General features: G+C 38.6%; 1 protein-coding gene across 5 annotated transcripts in view; it reads right to left on the reverse strand.

Moving 5' to 3' along the window:
• Positions 1-22,341, reverse strand: part of LOC108675487 (RNA-binding protein 24-B) — a 71,411-nt gene that overhangs the window by 19,378 nt on the left and 29,692 nt on the right. For 4 of the 5 annotated variants that reach the window (XM_018163511.2, XM_018163512.1, XM_018163510.1 and 1 more), the window contains exon 4: positions 7,471-7,560. The exons of the other annotated variant lie outside the window; for it this stretch is intronic. In XM_018163511.2, coding sequence (XP_018019000.1) covers positions 7,471-7,560 — 90 coding nt within the window. The remainder of the gene's footprint in view (positions 1-7,470; positions 7,561-22,341) is intronic. 5 annotated transcript variants of the gene reach the window in all.

Raw genomic sequence — 22,341 nt, forward strand, 5'->3', positions numbered from 1 at the left:
CGGTAGAGTGGCGTAGTTTTGATTGTACTTCTACTTCATTTCTTGAGATGCCTATAAGATGACCAACCGTCACCAACCGTCACCAACCGTCACCAACCGTCACCAACCGTCACCAACCGTCACCAACCGTCACCAACCGTCACCAACCGTCATCCCGCTATATCGCCCGCAGTGGCCCGATGAAGATGCCTTGTGGTCCGGCGATCACGTGACATTATCACGTGTGGTCCACGCGTATATTTAGTCTATATTTTGTAGACCATTTACGACAAGCGATTAAAACTAAACACTATAGTGTTTAGTCTAGTCGTATTCTATATGTTATGTAATACAAGTGATTCAAACTAAACACAATGTGTTTTTACCTTTAAATATTGATGTATACCAGGTATGACAACCTGTAACGCATTATATATTACATATGACAAGTGATTCAAACTAAACACTATGTGTTATACCTCTAAATAATGTTATACACCAGGTTTGACGATCTGAAACGTAACATAATTACGTATGACAAGCAGTTTATTAAAAGAAAATGTGTTTTTACCTCTAAATAATGTTATACACCAGGTGTGACAACTTGTAACGTATTATACATCACTTATGACGAGCGATTCATTATAAACTAAATGTGTTTTTACCTTTATTTTGTTATGTATCTGAACTGTTTTTTTTACGATGCCGTATAGGTTCAGCGTGTGTTTACTCTTGAAGTATTGATATATATACTAGGTTGGAAATGCCGATATAATGAGTGCAACGCTTTTTTCTCTCTATTTAATATGGCAGGTTTAAAAGCCAGAATTATGCAAAAATGTAAGGCGCGTGATTTCAAAATTCAAACGAGATATCAAAATTTAACTTCAAACGCGCCTTTAAAATTTATAGGCGTTGTCGCAACGAACACGTCCCTGAATTTTTAGGATAAGAAGATACGAGTTCGTTATATTCGTTGTACGTGTACTAATACGACTTCAATAGGTAATTAATTCTGATGACTTATTACCCAAAAATTCTTACATGATAATTCAGAGGCATATTCAAGCTCGAAATTACAGTGTTATGTAGATGCAATGCTTTAAGAACTAATTTTTAAACGCTATTCATATTTTTTAGCTAACTAAATGGATTTTTACTTCGTATAGATTAAACATCGGAATAAAGACAATTTCAATGGATTGTCTTAAAATTAGGGTTGAATGGCTGTGCTTATAGTCTCACTCATTACCAATGCATTACCTACATAACGTAACCGAGATTTTATCATGCCATTACCTCTGCCTCATGCCATTACCCCGGCATTACCTGACTGCCACTCACGCCACACGACGCCACTTGAGTGGCGCGGCGCACGCCGCTCTTACGTGGCACGTGGCGCGTGATCGCTTGACCACGCGCGCGCACGCGATGTTGTGGCAGCTGTGCGTGTTGCAGCAGCTGTGCGTGTTGCAGCAGCTGTGCGTGTTGCAGCAATTGAGCATCTAACCCACAGAGGACAGACGTATGTACAGCTGTCGCGTATGCACAGCTGTAGCCTCACGCTGATTTGTTCTATAAGGTGAACCTGCCAAAGCAGATGTTCCTCCAATGGCCCTGAATTCGGTTTCAAGCATCTGATCTTATCTAAAATCCATCATAGAATTTATATCTGCAAGAAATCCTTCATAGAATTTATATCTGAAAGCAATCCTTCATAGAATTTGTATCTGAAATAGAATTTTGACCTAAATTGCAATAACATTGAATAGGATTTCCCATGTTTACGAGCGATAAACTTGGCTATAAAATTTACCATGAAAATTTACGCTGACCCTGACTAGGGTTCGTACGATGTACGAATCATGCGAATTTCGTGTAATATTACACGAATGCACGAATCATATGAATTTCGTGGAATATTTTCGCTTTCGTTGCGAGTGGTGCGATAGCTGCCGTTGCAATCGATATGTGTGATCTGATGCGTGATGATGTCATGCGTCTATATGTTTATATATTCATGATTCAATTTGAATTTTTCATATAAGTTTCTGACTTGTTTATTGATGTATTGTCCGCAAATGATTTTCAATAGATATTATTATTAATATATTTGGAATCTTATATTGTCAAATTAGTGTTGATTGAATTAATCATACGATTACAGTCTCAATAGTATATAAAATCTCAGTGAATAATATCAGTCTCACACAAAATCTGAACCATCGAAGTAAGTTTTAAAGGATATAGAACTCAATGGATTTAATTATATCATGTGGAAATTTCACATCAATGAACAGAGAAGTGCGATGGAATATATTGATCTTGGTTCCATGAATACCTGTGAACATAAAATTTATTTTGCGTGTTTGTAAATAAACGTATGCAAAGCTAAATGAATAAAATCACTGCGTGTCATTTCTTCACCTCGTATATATTGAAGGTTGCATGAAAGTGTCAGTCATGTGATTCCAAATGAATTCAATTCATTTCATTACAGTTAGTCTCGAATAAAACCAAGAAATATCATAATCACGAGACTTGTGTAGACTTCCATCTCATAAACTTCAGTAGAATATATTTGAAAATAATCCTATATGTATGATTTAAATGTAAACGTCTAAACACATTAAGTAATGAACATAACTGCGAGACATGAAGAAATCATAGCGTTCAGGAGCAACATGTATACCGCGAACCCGCACCGGACGACATGATTACGCTGCAAGATAACAACGTTTGAAGACGATATTTGTAAATAAATGTTACATGTTACAGACGGCATGAGTGTACGTCAGTCTTTGGGCTGCGTAAACGTGTAGACGTTCTAATTAGGTTATGAGTGACGTCATCATCTAGAAAATACTCGTATTAAGGCCGGGTTCTAAATAATTTTTTATTGTACGAGTAATGTTCGAAATTCGTCTTAGAGTCTTTATAATTTCCCTTTGTAAACTTCAACATGAGTCGAGAAAGATTTTAAATTATACATTCGCATATTGTTTATGTAGAACAAGAAATTAATTACTCGCACTCAAGTAAAATATCGAAGATTTGATTACCCTGTGCAAGGCAAGAAATTGCCTCAGTCACAACATGTGAAATCAAAAGCGCTACATCGATGGCCATCTTTCTTCCGACGATAATCCATCCCCTTATATTAATGGCTTCAGCGGCCTCGGTAATGATCGTAAATTATCGCAAATGACCGGCAGGCGTAAGCACATCGAGAGTACATTAAATAAGCTGCGTTATTGCAGCGACAAACAAGTACACTCGTCAAACAGCCATGTTTGAAACGTTACTTCGATCTGGCAAACACAGAGCTGGCCTGCGCGCCGTATTAACTCTAGGGCGGCACGCGCCCAAACTCTAGGGCGGCACGCGCCCAACCTCTGGGGCGGCACGCGCCCCGCGCGCTGCAAAACGGCGCGTCACGTGCGTCTGCTGGAGCGCCTCACTGCGCGTCTCACATTACCGCGACGTGTTGTCGTGATACTGACGTGTAGTCGTGATACTGACGTGTAGTCGTGAAACCGACGTGTTGTCGTGATACTGACGTGTTGTCGTGATACTGACGTGTTGTCGTGATACTGACGCGTAGTCGTGATACTGACGTGTTGTCGTGATACTGACGTGTTGTCGTGATACTGACGTGTTGTCGTGATACTGACGTGTTGTCGTGATACTGACGTGTAGTCGTAATACTGTCGTCGAGTCGTGATATTGGCGTGTAGTCGCAATACTGACGTTTTGTTGCGATATCGTGATATCGACGTGTTGTCGTGGCAGACAATACAGTGATGTGTGTTTGCTGTGTGGAATATAAGTAAACTAATGTGTCATGTGGATGATTTACAGCAACCAACCTACAATAATTTTCGTTAATATTCATAAAATTTACGATCGTGTAAAGTCTTGAAGGTTTTTTCATCACTTACCTGCAGCAAATAAACCTGCATATTTGATCGAGAAGTTTAATTATAATAACTGCAATAGTTAAATCTTGGTCCAGCCTGCGAACTTGACCGAAATAATAAAGTCATGGGATGAAGAAGATTTATAATATAAAAAACTGAGAGAATTGTGCAAATATAGTCCCGTGATAAATCAAATCATTTTAACAAAATATCAATCGTACCGCAATTATTATACGCTACAAAAGAAAAAGAACACAGCACCAATATTATCATCCAATAACCAATTAATGCCAATGCAATAGATAATTAATGAAACATTCAGAAGTCTTTACCGGATTCGAAAGCTTTATTGTGCCATAAATACGGTAACTTGATGCTCGCGAAATATTAATTAAACATTGAAAGATAATGAACAGAGTTCGAGTTTATGAGATAATTTGTCGAATCCGGAAAAGTGTCCAAACGTTTCAAGAGAATGAAAAAAGTCACGGAAGAAAACAAACGCTACGTGTTCCACCACTACAGCAACACAACAACTATACTACTTTTCAACGCAATAAAAAACAAATAAAAGAACACTCAAACTATTTTAACCCGAAAGCCATTCACACAACCCTGTATATTACTAACGCTGAGTACGAGAAGCCAGCTCACTGCCACCAACCATACGTGAATATCACACAAAATTATACCACACGTGAAAGACACACAAAACACCACCCTCCGAAATACACAAAACACACAATATACCACCCACACGTGAAAACCACACGAAATACTACCACACGTGAAGACCACACGAAAAACTACCACACGTGAAGGCCACACGAAAAACTACCACACGTAAAGACCACGCGAAATAATATGCACACGTGAAGACAACACGAAATACTACCACGCTTAAAGACCACATATAATGCCAGTACACATAAAACAGTTGCACCAACGCATAAAGACCACATATAAGACCAGTACATATAAGACAGTTGCACCAAAAAAGACCTGATACCTCAATGGTAACACCAATATAATAATGTAGGATAAACGTGTTGGTGTTACGAGCAAATGTTGCGCTGAAGTACGTATACCAACATAGATCATGTTGGTGTCGCAACATGGGTGTAACACCAACACACTCATAATGTTGCTGCACCACATCATGAGCAACATCACAGGATACAAACATGTGTTGGGAACCGTGGCCGTCCTCAGGATGGGTTCCTTCAGGATAAATTTTTAAGGATAATGGAAAATAGTTTCGGGAATGAACGAAGGAGAAGGTGAGACGTGCTCACTGTACGTGAACTGAACCACATAGTTACATTTAACGAAGAATCTTTAATTTTTTCATTGGCATTGGAATGTAATTTTGAAGCTTAATTGATTCCAGCAATTAGAATTCAAATTTTTAATTTTATTAGACAAATTATTTAAATTTCGTAGATCTATGACACACGTCAGTTCACGTAACAGCAGATCGAGGATGGTAACAGAAACTGAGATGGTCGAGGCTGAGAAGAAACTTGAACATTAATAAATGTGGATGCATGGCGCTAAACAAGGAGTGTTAGGAGTCTATTGATGGATGGAGGGAACAAATGATTTGGATATCATCGAGATAAAAAGATAAGATAGAGAAGGAATAGTTGGGGGTAAGCAGATCAAATGGTGTAGAAAAAGTTGTTAAGTTCGCCGGTGTTCCAAATAACTGGAAATTAGCGGTGGAGAACGTGTAGTGTCAAGCAGTCTGCTGTTGTCTTGGGGAGGGGAATTGGGAAAAAATTGCTCGTCTTCCTTTACGAAGGGAAAAATAATTAAATTTTCCTACTCCATTACTTCATTTGAAAGTCAACGGACTAGATTTTTTAAATTAAATCTACCTCTCGATACGAAGGCATGTCACTCTTAAAATCAATCTGAGGTTTTAGGCAAAAACTTCCTAGTGAAATGAGATTTTTACTAGAAAGCGTAAGCTCTATCATGAATTATAATGTAAATGAAACCTCCTTTCTAATGACAGTACAATGTCTTAGATTTGAGTAAAATCACAAATAAATATTTTATCTGTGAATCATTTTTTTAAAATAACGAAACATTCTTTTTCGGATCTGAAGTGTTAAGTTTAAAGCAATATAATGTTGACGGCTTTAAGAGCGGCTAATTATCGCTACTGAGGGAGCGCACTGAACAATACGGCGCTGAGGGCTCGAGTTTACAACCGAAGTTACAACCTGGCAAAGCTCCTTAGGGAGCCGTGCTTGTAGAGCACGATGTGTCGTTGAGGTTTTTGGGGTTGAGTTAGAGTTGGATACCAGGGGCCATACTTTCAAAACTCGCTAAGTGAATGTAAGTCCTTGCGTTCTATTTTCTTGTCCATGATTGGTGGATTTGGCTTGAAAGGCCGTCAATGATTGGCTGATGAACTTACGATCTCTTAACTTTTATTGAAAGTATAGGCTCAGTTCTTGGTCTTATAGTTACGTTCAATCTTCTGAAAGTAGAGACATAGTCGCCATACTGAAGCTTGTACTTAAGGAAAGTAGAGAGATTGGTGATGAGTAGTTCATAACTTCGCCATGTAACGAGTTTATGCAAGTAGCCAAAAGTGAAACGGTGAAAATGTATATTTGCTGCAGAAAATCCTACTATTGGTTGTTGCGAGATGTTGTTTCTTGTTCATGTTGTAGGGAGTTGTTGTTTCTTGTTCATGTTGTGGCGAGATGTTGTTTCTTGTTCATGTTGAGGCGAGATGTTGTTTCTTGTTCATGTTGTGGTGACTGTCAGGCGAGGGACGACAGAGCAGACATGCTCTGTTCGACTGTCAGGCGAGGGACGACAGAGCAGACATGCTCTGTTAGACTGTCAGGCGAGGGACGACAGAGCAGACATGCTCTGTTCGACTGTCAGGCGAGGGACGACAGAGCAGACATTCTCTGTTAGACTGTCAGGCGAGGGACTGGTCGACAGTAATGTAGGTGTTTAAGTACCAAGAGTAATGTTGGTGTGTGAAAACCCAAGAACGACGTAGGTCTTTGAATCCAGGGGCAATGTAAGTGTAAGAATCCAGGAGCAATGTAAGTGTATAAAAAACCGAAATAGTTGTCGGTGTTAGAACCACGGAAGGATTAATGAGTTAATCAGACACTAAGCGTTATTTGTGAGGGATGTCTAAGTGTTATTTTTTGTCATGTGTAAAGGGAATCAAGTTTTGTGAATGGTTGTAGAATTGAGTCGGAGACATGAAAGAAATAATATTTATAATGAGGAGAAGAGATGAAGAGACCACGTGGTTTGGAGGCAGAGCGGAAGAGACTGCATGGATTGAAGAGGTGATAGAAACTAACGAAAAATGACATGGAGAAGACGGATAGGATTATTGGGAGGAGACGGAGGATACTGTAGATATTAAATAGGAATATTGGGAGGAGACGGAGATATTAAATAGGAATATTGGGAGGAGACGGAGATATTAAATAGGAATATTGGGAGGAGACGGAGATATTAAATAGGAATATTGGGAGGATACTGGAGATATTAAATAGAGATAGTTGAGATGGTAGTAGGTTCTTGCCTGTAGGGCGCTGTGGCGAGAGGACGATGGGCTAGAGCTGCAGCACCTGCTGGTCCACGCATGATCTTGGTTCTAAGAGCGCCTTTTGCTCTAGGGGAGGGGGACAAACATCCGTCACTGGGCGGTGCTTCTTTTGCACTTTTACGCATTTTACGAATCTTGAGTTTATAAGAACCGTCTACACCCATTAAACGGTCAATAGTAGACCTGTCTTCACACGTTACATTGGCAAAATTAGGCCGCTCTCGCACGTTACACGGGAAACATTAGACCCGACCTCATACGTTATACGGCAAATATTATCCCAGATAGAATTTGGAGCAGGGATCAGCGTCGATTGACGCAACGGCGCAGGTTTGGAGCAGTTTCAGAGCAGGATTGGGCCAGATTGCCTCAAATCTGTGGGTTTAAAGCTGGATTTAATACGTCAACGGCCACAGCGGCCGATTTACTGCAGGAATTTAATTCGTAACATTCATGGGACTCTAAAACGAGACATGATTGCAACTTTCCTGCTCTCTTACTGCTCCTAGACTGCCCTGCTCGGCATCGGCTCGGCTCAAACCCTGCTTCAGATTTTAACTAGGGAGGCCCGATTTCACACGTTATACGGAAAATACCACAGGAGCAACATGGCGGATATTATTTGGTTTACGGATACGAAGACAAACATCTCATAACATTGGCAACACGGCAGTTATTATATGTTATATAAAGTTGTGATGTCGCATGTTAAATAAGTATTTTGAATTTGCGTGGGCATAGAATAATTTATTCCAATATTATTTTTGTTTTTGAAGCTTTTGAAAATCTCCCGATCACGATCTTTATTTTTCTGCATCGATAGAGCATTCCTGAGAGAGATATTGCAATCTACAGCTCAAGATTAAGTTTGTTAACGAAGAAGTATTTTAATTATTCGATATTACAATATTTAATTAACCTCGATACATTTACTAAAATATCCCAAGTTGGTTCAGCATTCGGGAGAGGCATAGCCACCATGTTGCTCACATGTGACCAGTCTTAATTCGTCCTAGGCCTACACTCGCCTACTAAAAAAAAAATTCAATTTATTATCACATTTTTACGACGAATCCCTCGTAAATCCCTCGCCGAATCCTTATTCGGCAACCTCGACCCTACCGAATCCTCAGGGATACTCTCGACGTACATTACGAATCTACGTGTACTTAGGCCGCTACATGTACTTAAGCCGTTGCGTGTACTTAGACCGCTACGTAAACTTTAGCCGCTATGTGTACTCAGACCGATACGTGTACTTAAGAAAAATTTTGATGTTACGGCCCCAGATATGTTGAAAGCCGTCGAAAATTACCGTATAGTGGATCAAAACGTGAAGAACATTCTTAATTTGCTGGTCAAACAATCGTATTAGTCACCATAAAGAAATGTTTAGTAATTACGCAATCACAAAAAATAGAACAAATCCTTTCAGTCCTCATCTTCACAGTCGTCAGCCTTTACATTTTCAGCCTATATGTCTTTACCCTCTCAGTCCCGTCTCTCAGTTCCAGCCTTAGAGTCTTTAACCTTCAAGTCTTCAGCCTTCAAGTCTTCAGCCTCCAAGTCTTCAGCCTTCAAGTCTTCAGCCTTCAAGTCTTCAGCCTCCAAGTCTTCAGCCTCCAAGTCTTCAGTCTCCAAGTCTTCAGTCTCCAAGTCTTCAGCCTCCAAGTCTTCAGCCTTCAAGTCTTCAGCCTTCAAGTCTTCAGCCTCCAAGTCTTCAGCCTCCAAGTCTTCAGTCTCCAAGTCTTCAGTCTCCAAGTCTTCAGTCTCCAAGTCTTCAGACTCCAAGTCTTCAGCCTCCAAGTCTTTAGCCTCCAAGTCTTCAGCCTCCAAGTCCTCAGCCTCACAGCCCTTTTATTTTAATGGAAATAAATATTATTTGACTTCTAGCGGTCTATTTATCTTCAATAAATGATACATAGAAACAAGATTCATATGTTGTTGTATTGTGAAGTAATAGAGTTAGAATTTCGAAGATTTTTAAAGTTTTCTAGCAAGCTGCAGTGTCAGCGTAAACGGTAAATAGATATATAACGCACAGCTATACAACGCTCAGTTAAGTAACGCTCAGTTATATTACTGATTTTAACGCAGTATAACAAAGTTATATGAAAGATCACATGACATAAAGCGATACGTGCTTTCACTGCCCTTATTCATGTTGAACGACCTTATCATTACTCATGTTTCTGGATTGTTATTCGTCTGGTGCAGGAGACTGCTGTGTGCCCTGCATGATAGTGAGATGGGGCTGAAGTGAGAGCAGGCGAGTGGCAGGCGAGTGGCGTACAGGGTAGACGATGGCGTACAGGGCAGGCGAGTGGAGTACAAGGCAGGCGAGCGGCACACAGGGCAGGCGAGTGGCGGGCGAGTGGCGGGCGAGTGGCAGGCGAGCGGCGTACATGGCAGGTGAGTGGCGGGCTAATGGCGGGCGAGTGGCGCACTGGGCAGGCGAGTGGCTAGCGTGTGGCGTACGTGGCAGCAAGTGGCAGGTGTGGGACTTACAGAGCAGACGAGTGGCGTACATGGCGGGCGAGTAGCGTATAGAAGACATGCGAGTGGCCATAACTTTGCATGAGCTGAACTGTTTACTGTACAAGCTCCGTGCTAAATAAGCGAATCAAAACAGGCATCGGCCTCTAGCGCAGCGTTGTAACGTCATTTCTTAACGTAAAATTTCAACATAACGTTTTAAGTTTTATAACCTAACGTTTCCAAATTGATGTTGAACATCGGTTTTAGCTCAACGTTTTAACGTACGTTTTTATTGTAGCAACTGCAAAGTTTTTCTTATATAGGAGTGACAGCAAGCATTCGTTATTCAATATAGGCTTCGCATTGTTCACGAACATTGATGTTTGATTTGGGGCGGAGAAATAAACGGTAATTTAACAATCGGATAATGGGGTAATTTTTCTGGGGTAATTTCACAATGACGCCGATAGTGAAGTTGGCAGAGCTTTTGTTGTTGATTAAACTTTTTTAGTAGAGCATATCAAGGTGACGTAGTAAACTATTGGAAAGTATATTAACTAGCGAGCTCAAGTTGAGTTGCCAGGGCCACTACTTTGCGCCGTTATTTTACTTTGCAATTAAAAATGTTCACAATTAATATACTAGTATTTTTTCGTTGAATTCTGATGCAGGAATCGCCAAAAATGCACCAATTTTTTTTTTAATTCAAACAAATTCATAACGGCAAATAACTTGAAATCCGAGATACTAATATATTATATTATCATATTTATATACTGTTTTTGGAGAAAAAAAACTTTAAAAGCTCTAGCAGTTAAACTAATTTTGATTCAAATTAATTTTCACTCTAAGAAACAGAGAAAAATTCATAGAAAATTAAAATGAATTTATATTATTAGTGCAAAATAATATATATGTGGAGAAAATAACTTTAAAAGCTCTTACACTTAAACTAATTTTGATTCAAATTAATGTTTACTCTAAGAAACAGATATAAATGCATAGAAAATTAAAATGAATTTAAACTGTTTCTGCAAAATAGACTGAGCAGATGCGACTCGTGCTGAGGACGACAGCATAAGCATTATGGCATGAACCGTGCGACTGAGCTACGAGTCGGGATAAGTGAACAGCTTCCTTCAGATATACGAGATAACAAGGGTAACAAGGATAACAAGGATACTAAGCACGTGATGTCTTTCTATCCATCTTGTTTACTAAGGATTACTGAGGTTTCTTTTTATCCTCTTTGGTTTGTTTGCTTATTGGATTTGTGTCGAGATTTAAATTTAAAGTAGTGCAATCATTATTTAAATGACGCTATACTTTGGGTTCTTTGCTCATAGGATTTGTGTCTAGATTAAAGTTTTAAGTAGACTGATCATAAATAATTAGAATTTTTAAAGTAGTAGTGCAATAATTATAATTATTTAACTGACGCAACCGACTGTATTGGAAATTTCGAAACTCAAATACAAAAATCGAACTACACAAATTTAAATTTAATTTGCTAAAACTGATTAAAGAAGAGATATGAATGAGTTGTTTAAGCATCGATACTCATCAGAGTATAGCTGAACGGACAATTTCTTTGAAATATATTTTAATAATTATTGTAGAAAAAATTATGCAAAAGACGAGTTCAAGGATTAACAGACTTGGGTGATTCAGGAGCGTGGTACCAGCGGCCATCAAAATGCCGCCGATAATTCAGATGATAATTTTGTTAATTTTTTATGAATAAAAAGGCTGTGAAATTCAAGCAATAAACTTCCAATTCAATGGTGATCGCTCGAGGCCTTATCCCCTGGACGGCTAGAAGTAAGTGAATGTTTCAATAAATCAGTTAAATCCTCCGCCCAAAAGAACACTTTTCAGTAAATAACACGTCTCGGTAAATAATATGTCTCAGTAAATAACACGTCTCAGTAAATAACACGTCTCAGTAAATAACACGTCTCAGTATAACATGTCTCAGTAAATAACACGTCTCAGTAAATAACACGTCTCAGTAAATAACACGTCTCAGGAAATAACACGTCTCAGTAAATAACACGTCTCAGTAAATAACACGTCTCAGTAAATAACACGTCTCAGTAAATAACACGTCTCAGTAAATAACATGTCATAATATATTATGCAACTTCCAACAAATAGAAACACGTCTCAGTAAATCAGGCAAATCCTCATCAAAAAAGCACGTACCATTAAATCAGTAAAACTCTCAGTAAATAACATGTCTCAATTTACTTTGAAAACATCGTTGTAAATTAGGTAAACCCTCAGTAAACACGAACACGTCTCCGTAAATCAGTCAAACCATCAGTAAATAAGAACAAATATCAGGAAATTCAGTCAAATTATCTGCAAATTTGAACACGTTTCAGTAAATTATGCAAACTCTCAGTGAACAGGAACACGTATCAGCAAAAAATTTCAACTCTCATTTCAACAAAAGCAACTCTAAATAATCAGATATAGAAGATCACATATATTTATATATCTGATTTATATCTGATATATAATCAGATATAAATTAGATATGCATTGAACAAATAAATAGCACACATATCAATAAAACACTTGAACTCTAAATAACTTATCATAAATAAAGGAATTAACCCTCATCTAAAACAACAATTTTCACAAGAACAACACTCGTCACGGCCTTAATTAAATTTCAATTTAATACGACAGTTATGCTGTAGAAGTGATCTGCAAAGCAAGATAAATTCAACTATTAATTTAAAAAAGTATTCAAACATTTGCACTATGAACTATAAGTCTTTTTCAGCCAAAAATTTTTTTAGAAGTGAAGACAAATCAACAATAATCAATAAAAATATCAATCGTAAGTTCATACAAAAGCAACACAAATCGCGTAAAATCTTATGTTATATTAACTAGACAGATCGAATATAAACGTGTTCTATTTAATAACAAAGGAAAACATTTCACCACAACCGTCCTGAAAAATTAATAAATAGTTTTCCATACATTCACTGGAAAAAAATATGAAATGAAATCGAAATTCGTGCAGTGGAAGAATTTGTAACTACATATATAATTAGTAGTTGCTTTTGCTCAAGAAACTATACCACTTATTCACCACACATGGGTCTCGAGGCCCCATATTGGACTCGTACATTAATAACTCAATTCACCTAGAAAAATAAGAGTGTCATCAATTAAATGTGTTATTAATTAACAATCCAATTCACCAAGAGAATTATGTGGGTTATGTTATCCAAATGATGACACACTTTTATTCACTACACGCAAGTAGACGTAGCACTGATATGCTATTTTGCCGGACCAAACTGGCTCAGGATAATCCAAATAAGGGCAAAAAAGTGCATCGCTATTTAGACAAGTCTCACTTATTTGTCTGAGTGAACCCTCTGAGTTCAGAGATCTTAGGATTTAAAGAATTTAAAAGCAAATAAAACGCTAAGTAGATTCACTATATCGGTATTAGGAACGTTCCGAAATGATGACATAGCTGGTCTGTCCGTTGTCAATCAGGAGGCTCATTCTATTCATAATAATCATATTCTAAGATTAAATCCTAGTGATTATTACGTCTCAATTATCGACGATCTAATCTTAGAATATAATTGTAATAAATAGAATAGAATATGTCTCTGAATCCTTTTCATTGACGATATTGTAAATTCGCTTGGCGTTTTCATTGCTTTTAAATTCTTGATCAACGAAGATTTTTGGAGCCCTTGAATGCAATTTGTTGACTTTAGTTATGCATATGTTGTTGAATTTAGTTGAGTTCGGTGCGGTAATGTATGATTAGGGAACAAAGTGAGTTAAAGCAATTAACTACAAGTTAAGAAAACGTACGCTTCTTCATTTTATGGTAAGAGTGAACACAATCAAACTCAATCTACTGGAGGTGCAGCAACAACTAAGCCGTTTTTTTTTCAAAAATAACCCTCTTAAATGATGAAACAATGGCTGCTTGAAATGCATATTAAATCGAAGGCGGTGCATTAGCATGACCTTAGACAAGAATTGACAAGTTATTGTATTACAAGAATTGAGAATTTATTATAACTGTTAAGTTTTTGTAAATAGTGAGACTGAGGTCAAGTGGCGTTAATAAATGTAATTATTAATAATAATTAGATAAAAATGAATGTTACGAATAACTTGACGCGTGACGACAAATAATCGAAATTTTGCTCAAAATTTGAAAGAAAAGTTAACCCCTATTATAAGTCTGATCAGCAAATAAATGTTTTTCTTCATTTCATAAATTTTCTAAAATATTATAATATTTAAAACATTTTTGAGTCAGTTTATTTCCTGAAATGAATCAGCTTATTACAAGCAAGAATTTGTAAGAACTCATTTTTGAATTCACTTGCTCACGGTAAAGGAAATTAGTTGCAATTACGAACACTGGACGTTACTCATGACCACGATAACTAACTCTACGGAGGGTGGTTATAGTTAAGATTAGTGAAACATACAGAGTGATATGTAACTAGTGAAGCATAACTAGTGAAGTATAACTAGTGAAGTATAACTAGTGAAGCATAACTAGTGAAGTATCACTGCTGAAGTATAACTAGTGAAGTATAACTAGTGAAGCATAACTAGTGAAGTATCACTGGTGAAGTTTAACTAGTGAAGCATAACTAGTGAAGTATGGCTATAGTGAAGTATCACTAGTGAAGTATAACTAGTAAAATATAACTAGTAAAATCTAACTAGTGAAGCATAACCAATGAATCATAACTATTGATGCATAACTAGTGAAGTATAACCAGTGAATTATAACATGTGAAGTATAATTAGTGAAGTATAACTAGTGAAACATAACTAGTGAAGGAGACCTGGGGAAGTACACTTAGTAATGTATACCTAATGAACTTTAACTAGTGAAGTTAATAGCACCACAAAACTCAATGTTCTGATGTCAAGCAACAAAATGTGAGATCGATGCTCCGCTGTCAAAGAAAGTTCAACATCGATAAAACACAACAAAAAATATATGTATAAGAAAAACTTGAATATATGAAGGGACATCAGACTATACTAGTCTCATATAGCTATAAAAATAACGTGCTAATACTATATTTATATAATCAGAACAAGCAAGATAGAATAACGATTAAAATGAACGATAGCCGAAAAATAATAACTATTCATGCTGATGAATTAGTTCCATCAGTAATAATGTTATTTCTACCAGAGAAAAAAGAAGGGGAAAGGCAAGGAGAAACTCGCAAGTGAAGGTGTTAGAAAGTTTAAGTGTGAAAAAAGTACGATATCAGATATGAAGTTGGATTAATCGAATTGCTCTTGTTGGTAGTGATGATAAACAAATTTAATCCGCAGGAATAAGTGCTTGAATTTTCCGGATATTAATAAAGTAAAGAATTTTTCATGATATTTATTAGCACGTATGCGCAGATTCTTTGTTCAAATCATATAATTCTTTGTAACGGTCATGTACGTGAATAACTTTTCTCTTTCGGAAAATAAATAATAAACAAGTTCCGAATTCCCAATCGACAAGTTCTCAAATCCTAATTGACAAATTCTGAATTCATGATCGACAATTTCTGAATGCCTAATTCATTTTTCTCCTCCGGCAAAAAATCGGCAATGTTGACAGACGGATAAATTGTAGCGGACGAGACCATAAATAAAATAAAAACTGTCAATTTTGCCAATCGGAGTGGTCCAGGTAAAGAAACAATTGCCAAAACTGCCAATCTTGTCAATCGGAGAGGGCAAGACAAGGGTCAAATCTGAGGGCAAGAGAGCGCCCTCGGAGCAGCACCTGCCAAATTGACCTCATAAGAGAGTGACGTGTCAAGAATGGGGGAATTGACCCAACAACTGAACGATGAGCGACCATCAGCCATAATTGCCATCAACAGGTGGCTTTAAGTGGCCTCGGATCAATAGAGCGATGTTAGTTCGGCATCGAATATACGTTCAGGTTAATCACAACGTCCCGTATCGACCTGAACCTTGCATGCTCTACAGCCAGAGCTGTACTCGTGCACAGCAAGCCGGCCGTATTGCATATTGTTGTCGGTATAATTGAACGAAGAGTTAATCAATAATTAACGTTAGCTTTAAATATTTTTCTAATTGCCAATAAAAATGGTTGCGTATTGCATGGAAAGAACATAAGTAACGTAAGATTCATCTTAAGACGTTTGAAAGTAATGGCTCTTTTGTAAAATCCCTCACGGCCAGAGGGAATTCAGAGTCTCTAAATTTCATAATCTTTTACAATTTATATACGATGCCATTTCGTTTTTAACAACACTGTAAATAAAAATATTTAATTATGACAACTATCACCAGCAATTTTTATGTAAGACGAGGAGATTGTTTGATTTTGAAAGATTTTCTGAAGAACATTTGTCCCGAACACGCACACCTCTTACACTGGCAGAGGCTCAAAATCGAGTGGGAAAATTAAGCAGAATCAGATTAATTATATTATTGTTATCTTGTGAACAACTTGTAGTCATAATATGAGTTATTATTACTAAATGAACGAATTATAGTAATATTAGTTATTATTATCATATAGACGATTTCCAGTCACTCAATTGCAAGAGATGTGAACGGCATGAGTGCGACTCGCTTGGCTCGAGCGAAGTAATTTAACTGTTCGACACGGTATATAGAGCGGCCAACTTCGGGTAGCACGGTAAATGTAACGTCGGTGACATGCATCACGACACAGCTCGTCACGGGACATGCATCACGACACTCTCGTCACGGTACATGCATCACGACACTCTCGTCACGGTACATGCATCACGACACTCTCGTCACGGTACATGCATCACGACACTCGTCACGGTACATGCATCACGACACTCGTCACGGTACATGCATCACGACACGCCCGTCACGGTAAGGAGAGCGTGCAGGTTCGGTCGATATGCGAGCGCATGGATGCGATCACAACATCGCTGCCGTGCGATCAGTTGAACTGCGGCGCAGTGACGGCAATCGATGGATGTGCAGTGTTGCAGTGTTGGTTCCTATCTGGCATCCTGCAGTGTTGCAGTGTTGGTTCCTATGTGGCATCCTGCAGTGTTGGCTGTTGCAGTGTTGGTCCCTATGCGGCATCCTGCAGTGTTACTAGTCCCTTTGTAGCATCCTGCAGTGTTGCTGGTCCCTATGTGGCATCCTGCAGTGCTGCTGGTCCCTATGTAATAGGCGCGTGTGCAAAACGAACGGAGATCCCTCAATGTGTCCATGAGTAATATGCTAATCGGCAGTATTTTAATGAGCAATATATATTTTTTTGTCTTCAAAAGTATATTCATGAGTAGCATTGTTTTTAAGTAGTATTTTCATGATCATTATTTTAATGAGAATTAAAAATTGCAAAATATTTTTGGGAGCAGCCCAAAAATATTTTGACGCACGTCATTGCTGCTCATGAATCGTAGTGTTTTCATGAACAGTATTAAGAAGAGCAGTGAACCATTGAGCAGAATTTCAGTGAGTAACTCCACCAAAGAGCAGTAAGTCCAAAAGTAATACGCTCAAGATACACGTGTTAGAATATGAATGAGAGTATTAGTGTTTCAAAATTATGGGTCATGAGTCTGCTCCGACTCATGAAATATTCAGGGGTCCGTGAGTGTGATGAGGTAGCCATGTTTTATTCAGCGGCAGTCAAGGGTGGGTCAAAGTTGGGTTCTTCAAACCCACAATCACCCCGTGGGGCTGCACGCTACACGAGGCATCGTGCCACAATCACCCCGAGGGGCTGCACGCTACACGAGACGTCGTGCCACAATCACCCCGCGGGGCTGCACGCTGCACGAGGCATCGTGCCACAATCACCCCGCGGTGCTGCACGCTACACGAGGCATCGTGCCACAATCACCCCGCGGGGCTGCACGCTACACGAGGCATCGTGCCACAATCACCCCGCGGGGCTGCACGCGTACGCCGTTCCCAAGACCCGATCCATCAGTAAATGAAAAATTTTGAAAACAAAAGTACAATCGGGATAAAAAACATATTTATACATGAAATTTACAGATTGAAACAACTTTTATGATGTGCTGACGTCGTTGAAACAACGTCTATGACGCGTTGACGTTTTTGAAACAACGCTTATGACGCATTGACGTCGTTGAAACAACGCTTATGACGCGTTGACATCGTCGAAACAACGTTTATGACGCGTTGATATCGTTGAAACAACGTCTATGACGCATTGACGTCGTTGAAACAACGTTTATTTAAACTTTATTCCCATGTCAGATGCCTATAGCGGGAAGTAACGAAAAAATATAACTCAGTACTCACTGCAGTAAGTGACAAAGCGCGCATTTTCTCGTCGACGAAAACGTTTAGTCACTGACGGACGGACAGACAGACGGACAGACGGACATGGCGAGCACAATAGCGTCTTTCTTCCATTAATGAGAAAATGCGCTAAAAAGTCACACAGTTATGTGGTTAAGCATAAACGTTTATAGTTAACCAGGAAAGCTCTACTTTATGCCATAAAATCGGCTTCGCATCACTTGATATGATAAGTATTAAGTATTCTTATAAGTATTATTAGGTATTGTTAAGTTATAAGAATTGTTAAGTATTCTTCCATTCATGAGAAAATGTACTAAAAAAGGCCGCATAAAAGCAACGGGCCGAGTTCGTTCAATAGTCGAAGAGTTTAGAAATTTAATTCAAATTTAGAAAACAAACGAACAATCAAGAGAAAAAATAAATTTATACCTGAAATTTACAGATTGAAACAACGTTGATGACGCGCTGATGTCGTCGAAACATGTTAATTCAAACTTTATTTCAACGTCAGATGCCTATAGAGGGCAGTAACGAAAAAAATATAACTCAGTACTAACTGCAGTGAGTGACAAAGAGAGCGCATTTTCTCGTCGACGAAAACGTGAAGTCACGGACGGACGGACAGACAGACGGACAGACAGGCGGACAGACAGGCTTACAGACAGGCGGACAGACGGACGGACGGACATGGCGAGCACAATGGCGCCTTTCTTCCATACATGAGAAAATGCACTAAAAACGCTGCATAGAATCAACGGGTCGAGTTTGTTCAATAGTCGAGAGTTGGTCTCCATGGCGCGGCGCCCCAACACCAGGTTGTCGGGGGCGACGCTCCCTCTAGAACATGATGAGCGTCTCACTCAGAGAAATCAGTGAGACGTTGTCCAAATTACGATGTGTTTTTTGTGGGTCATCGTAACCAAGTTTAGCCCGTTTTTTTTGGTCATTCTGACCAAGTTTGGCCCCGCTTTTTTGTGGGTCATTCTGACCAAGTTTGGCCCGGTTTTTATGGGTCATCGTGACCAAGTCTGGCTCGGTTTTTGTGGGTCATCGTGACCAGGTCTGGCCCGGTTTTTGTGGGTCATTCTGACCAAGTTTGGCCCGGTTTTTGTGGGTCATTCTGACCAAGTTTGGCCCGGTTTTTGTGGGTCATCCTGACCAAGTTTGGCCCCGGTTTTTGTGGGCCATTCTGACCAAGTTTGCCCAGAAAATAGGCGTACCAGTGATAATTACAAAAAGTTTGTCACTAATTGGACAATTTGACCGATCTATTTATGAGTGTATGAGCGGGTCATAAGTTCGTGGCTCGGCTCAAGTTTGCAGCGCTTAATCTATTTATTGGGACTAAATACGTGCTTATAAAGGTTGAAGTATAATTATTTCCGTTACTTTGTTATCAATTATAATTTTTATTTTATTTTACGCTAGCTTGTCGAAAAGTCAAAGAACATCGTAGGCAAAGAACAGCTAATTAAAAAGGCCAAAATAGCTACTTAGGGAGGCCAAAATAGCTACTTAGGGAGGCCAAAGACCAGCTACTTAGGGAGGAAGAAATCCTGCCACTTAGGGAGGCCAAAGACCAGCTACTTATGGAGGCCAAAGACCAGCTACTTAGGGAGGAAAAAGTCCTACCAGTTACGGAAACCAAATACCAGCTACTTAGAGGGGCCAAAGAACAGCTACTTAGAGAGGCCAAAGACCAGCTATTTAGGGCGGCCAAAGACCAGCTACTTAGGGAGGCCAAAGATCAGCTACTTAGGGAGGCCAAAGACCTGCTACTTAAGGAGGCTAAAGACCAGCTACTTAGGGAGGCCAAAGACCAGCTACTTAGAGAGGCAAAAGACCAGCTACTTAGGGAGGCCAAAGACCAGCTACTTAGAGAGGCCAAGGACCAGCTACTTAGGGAGGCCAAAGACCAGCTACTTAGGGAGGCCAAAGACCAGCCACCTAGAGAATTTGCATGAATTTTTAATGCAGGAATTGGCGTCAGGTGGCCCTCAGGTCACGCACTACCAATACGTACAGTGACTGTACATGCATCACGCACACGTACAGTGGCTGTACATGAATCACGCATACGTACAGTGGCTGTACATGAATCACGCACACGTACAGTGGCTGTACACGCACCAAGAACACGTACAGTGGCTGTACACGCACCAAGAACACGTACAGTGGCTGTACATGCACCGCGCATGGAATTTCTCACGAATATCTGCAGAAAATTTCGTGACTTTTTCCTTCTTTCAAAAATTCATCCACGGTTGTAGTGATATTTTTTTCTAGATTTGTTGGGTTATTTGGCTCGAAGAAACTAATAAGCATTCCAATATTTTCTAGCTGAGCAAGTCTTTCAAATTTTTTATATTCTGCTTAATATTTTTTAATTAGGGGTTTTTGCCGTTGTTCTACATTCCCTTGTTATTCAAAATTATCGAGCTTACATAACCATTTACTTCTATTTTATTCAAGGCATGAACGCAAATTATATGGAACCGCTAGTCTAAAATTAAGAAAAAATTATTTGCCGTGAAATTTGAGTAGATATTATATTTTCAATTATTATTGAAGAGACACGAGAAAAGAAATATTTTCTTGATGATGGATGTACTGAAAGAGAATAAAAAATTTTTTACTAATTATATAAATTTTGACATAGCGTGTGCGTATAATGTTAATAAAGCTAAACATGAACAAAAAACGGGGCCAACAAACGAATGTTGAAATTAGTTACTCATCACTTCAAAAGATTTAGGAAACAAAAAATACGTTATAATGCTTTAAATCTCAAAAAGATGTTAGCGTAAATCACACGCGTGCAGTCAGATCTGTTATATATGTTGTGGGCAAATTCAAAGAACAAACTTACATGTATATCTGAAAATTAAAACAAAATTAACAGCAATTCTCGCGTTAAACTTAAGTTTGTGACGGTTTAGTTCAAACACCGGGAACTTTAAACCGCCACACGACCGGCTAAGTGGTTAACTTTTGCGAAGCAATCACCATTCAAGTCCAATTCTTGAATGAATACAACTCAAAAAATACAGTTATAAACTGCAATAAACGGTTAACCGTAAATAAAGAGTTAACTGTAATAAACGGTTAACTGCAGTAAACGTTTACCTGTAGTTAACGGTTAACTGCAATAAACGGCTAACTGCAGTAAACGGTTAACTGCAGTTAACGGTTAACTGCAGTAAACGGTTAACTGCAGTAAACGGTTAACAGCAATAAACGGTTAAGTACAGTTAACCGTTAACTGCAATAAACGGTTACCTGCAGTAAACGGTTAACTGCAGTAAACGGTAAACTTCAATAAACGGCTAACTGCAGTTAACGGCTGACTGCAGTAGACGGTTAACTGCAATAAACGGTTACCTGCAATAAACGGTTAACTGCAGTAAACGGTTAACTGCAATAAACGGTTAACTGCAATAAACGGTTGACTGCAATAAACGGTTAACTACAGTTAACGGTTTACCTCACAAAGAGTTGACGCCGAAAAAAAGGTTAAGGTGGAAAACTTGAGTAAGTCAGTGGAGCTCTCGTAGGTTCAGACTCAAGCTGCTAGAGATGAATTAATCAAACATAACAAACATACAAACACACAAACGTCCTTGTATGATAAGCAACAAGCAATTGCGTTTGCATCGCAATTATAGTGTGGCTAATACAAACGCGCACGCATGATACTCTCAATCACTCATATTATGAGAGTATGAACACTAATTCATATTATGGATCTATGAATATATAAATACATCATATTATGAATACATCGTATGAATATATCAACAGACATCGTATGAATGTATCAACAGACATCGTATGAATGTATCAACACACATCGTATGAATGTATCAACACACATCGTATGAATGTATCAACACAAATCGTATGAATGTATCGACACAAATCGAATGAATGTATCAACACACATCGTATGAATGTATCAACACACATCGTATGAATGTATCAACACAAATCGTATGAATGTATCGACACAAATCGAATGAATGTATCAACACACATCGTATGAATGTA

Source organism: Hyalella azteca, unplaced genomic scaffold (genome assembly GCF_000764305.2).
Source record: "Hyalella azteca isolate HAZT.00-mixed unplaced genomic scaffold, Hazt_2.0.2 contig5114, whole genome shotgun sequence".
NCBI lineage: Eukaryota > Metazoa > Arthropoda > Malacostraca > Amphipoda > Hyalellidae > Hyalella > Hyalella azteca.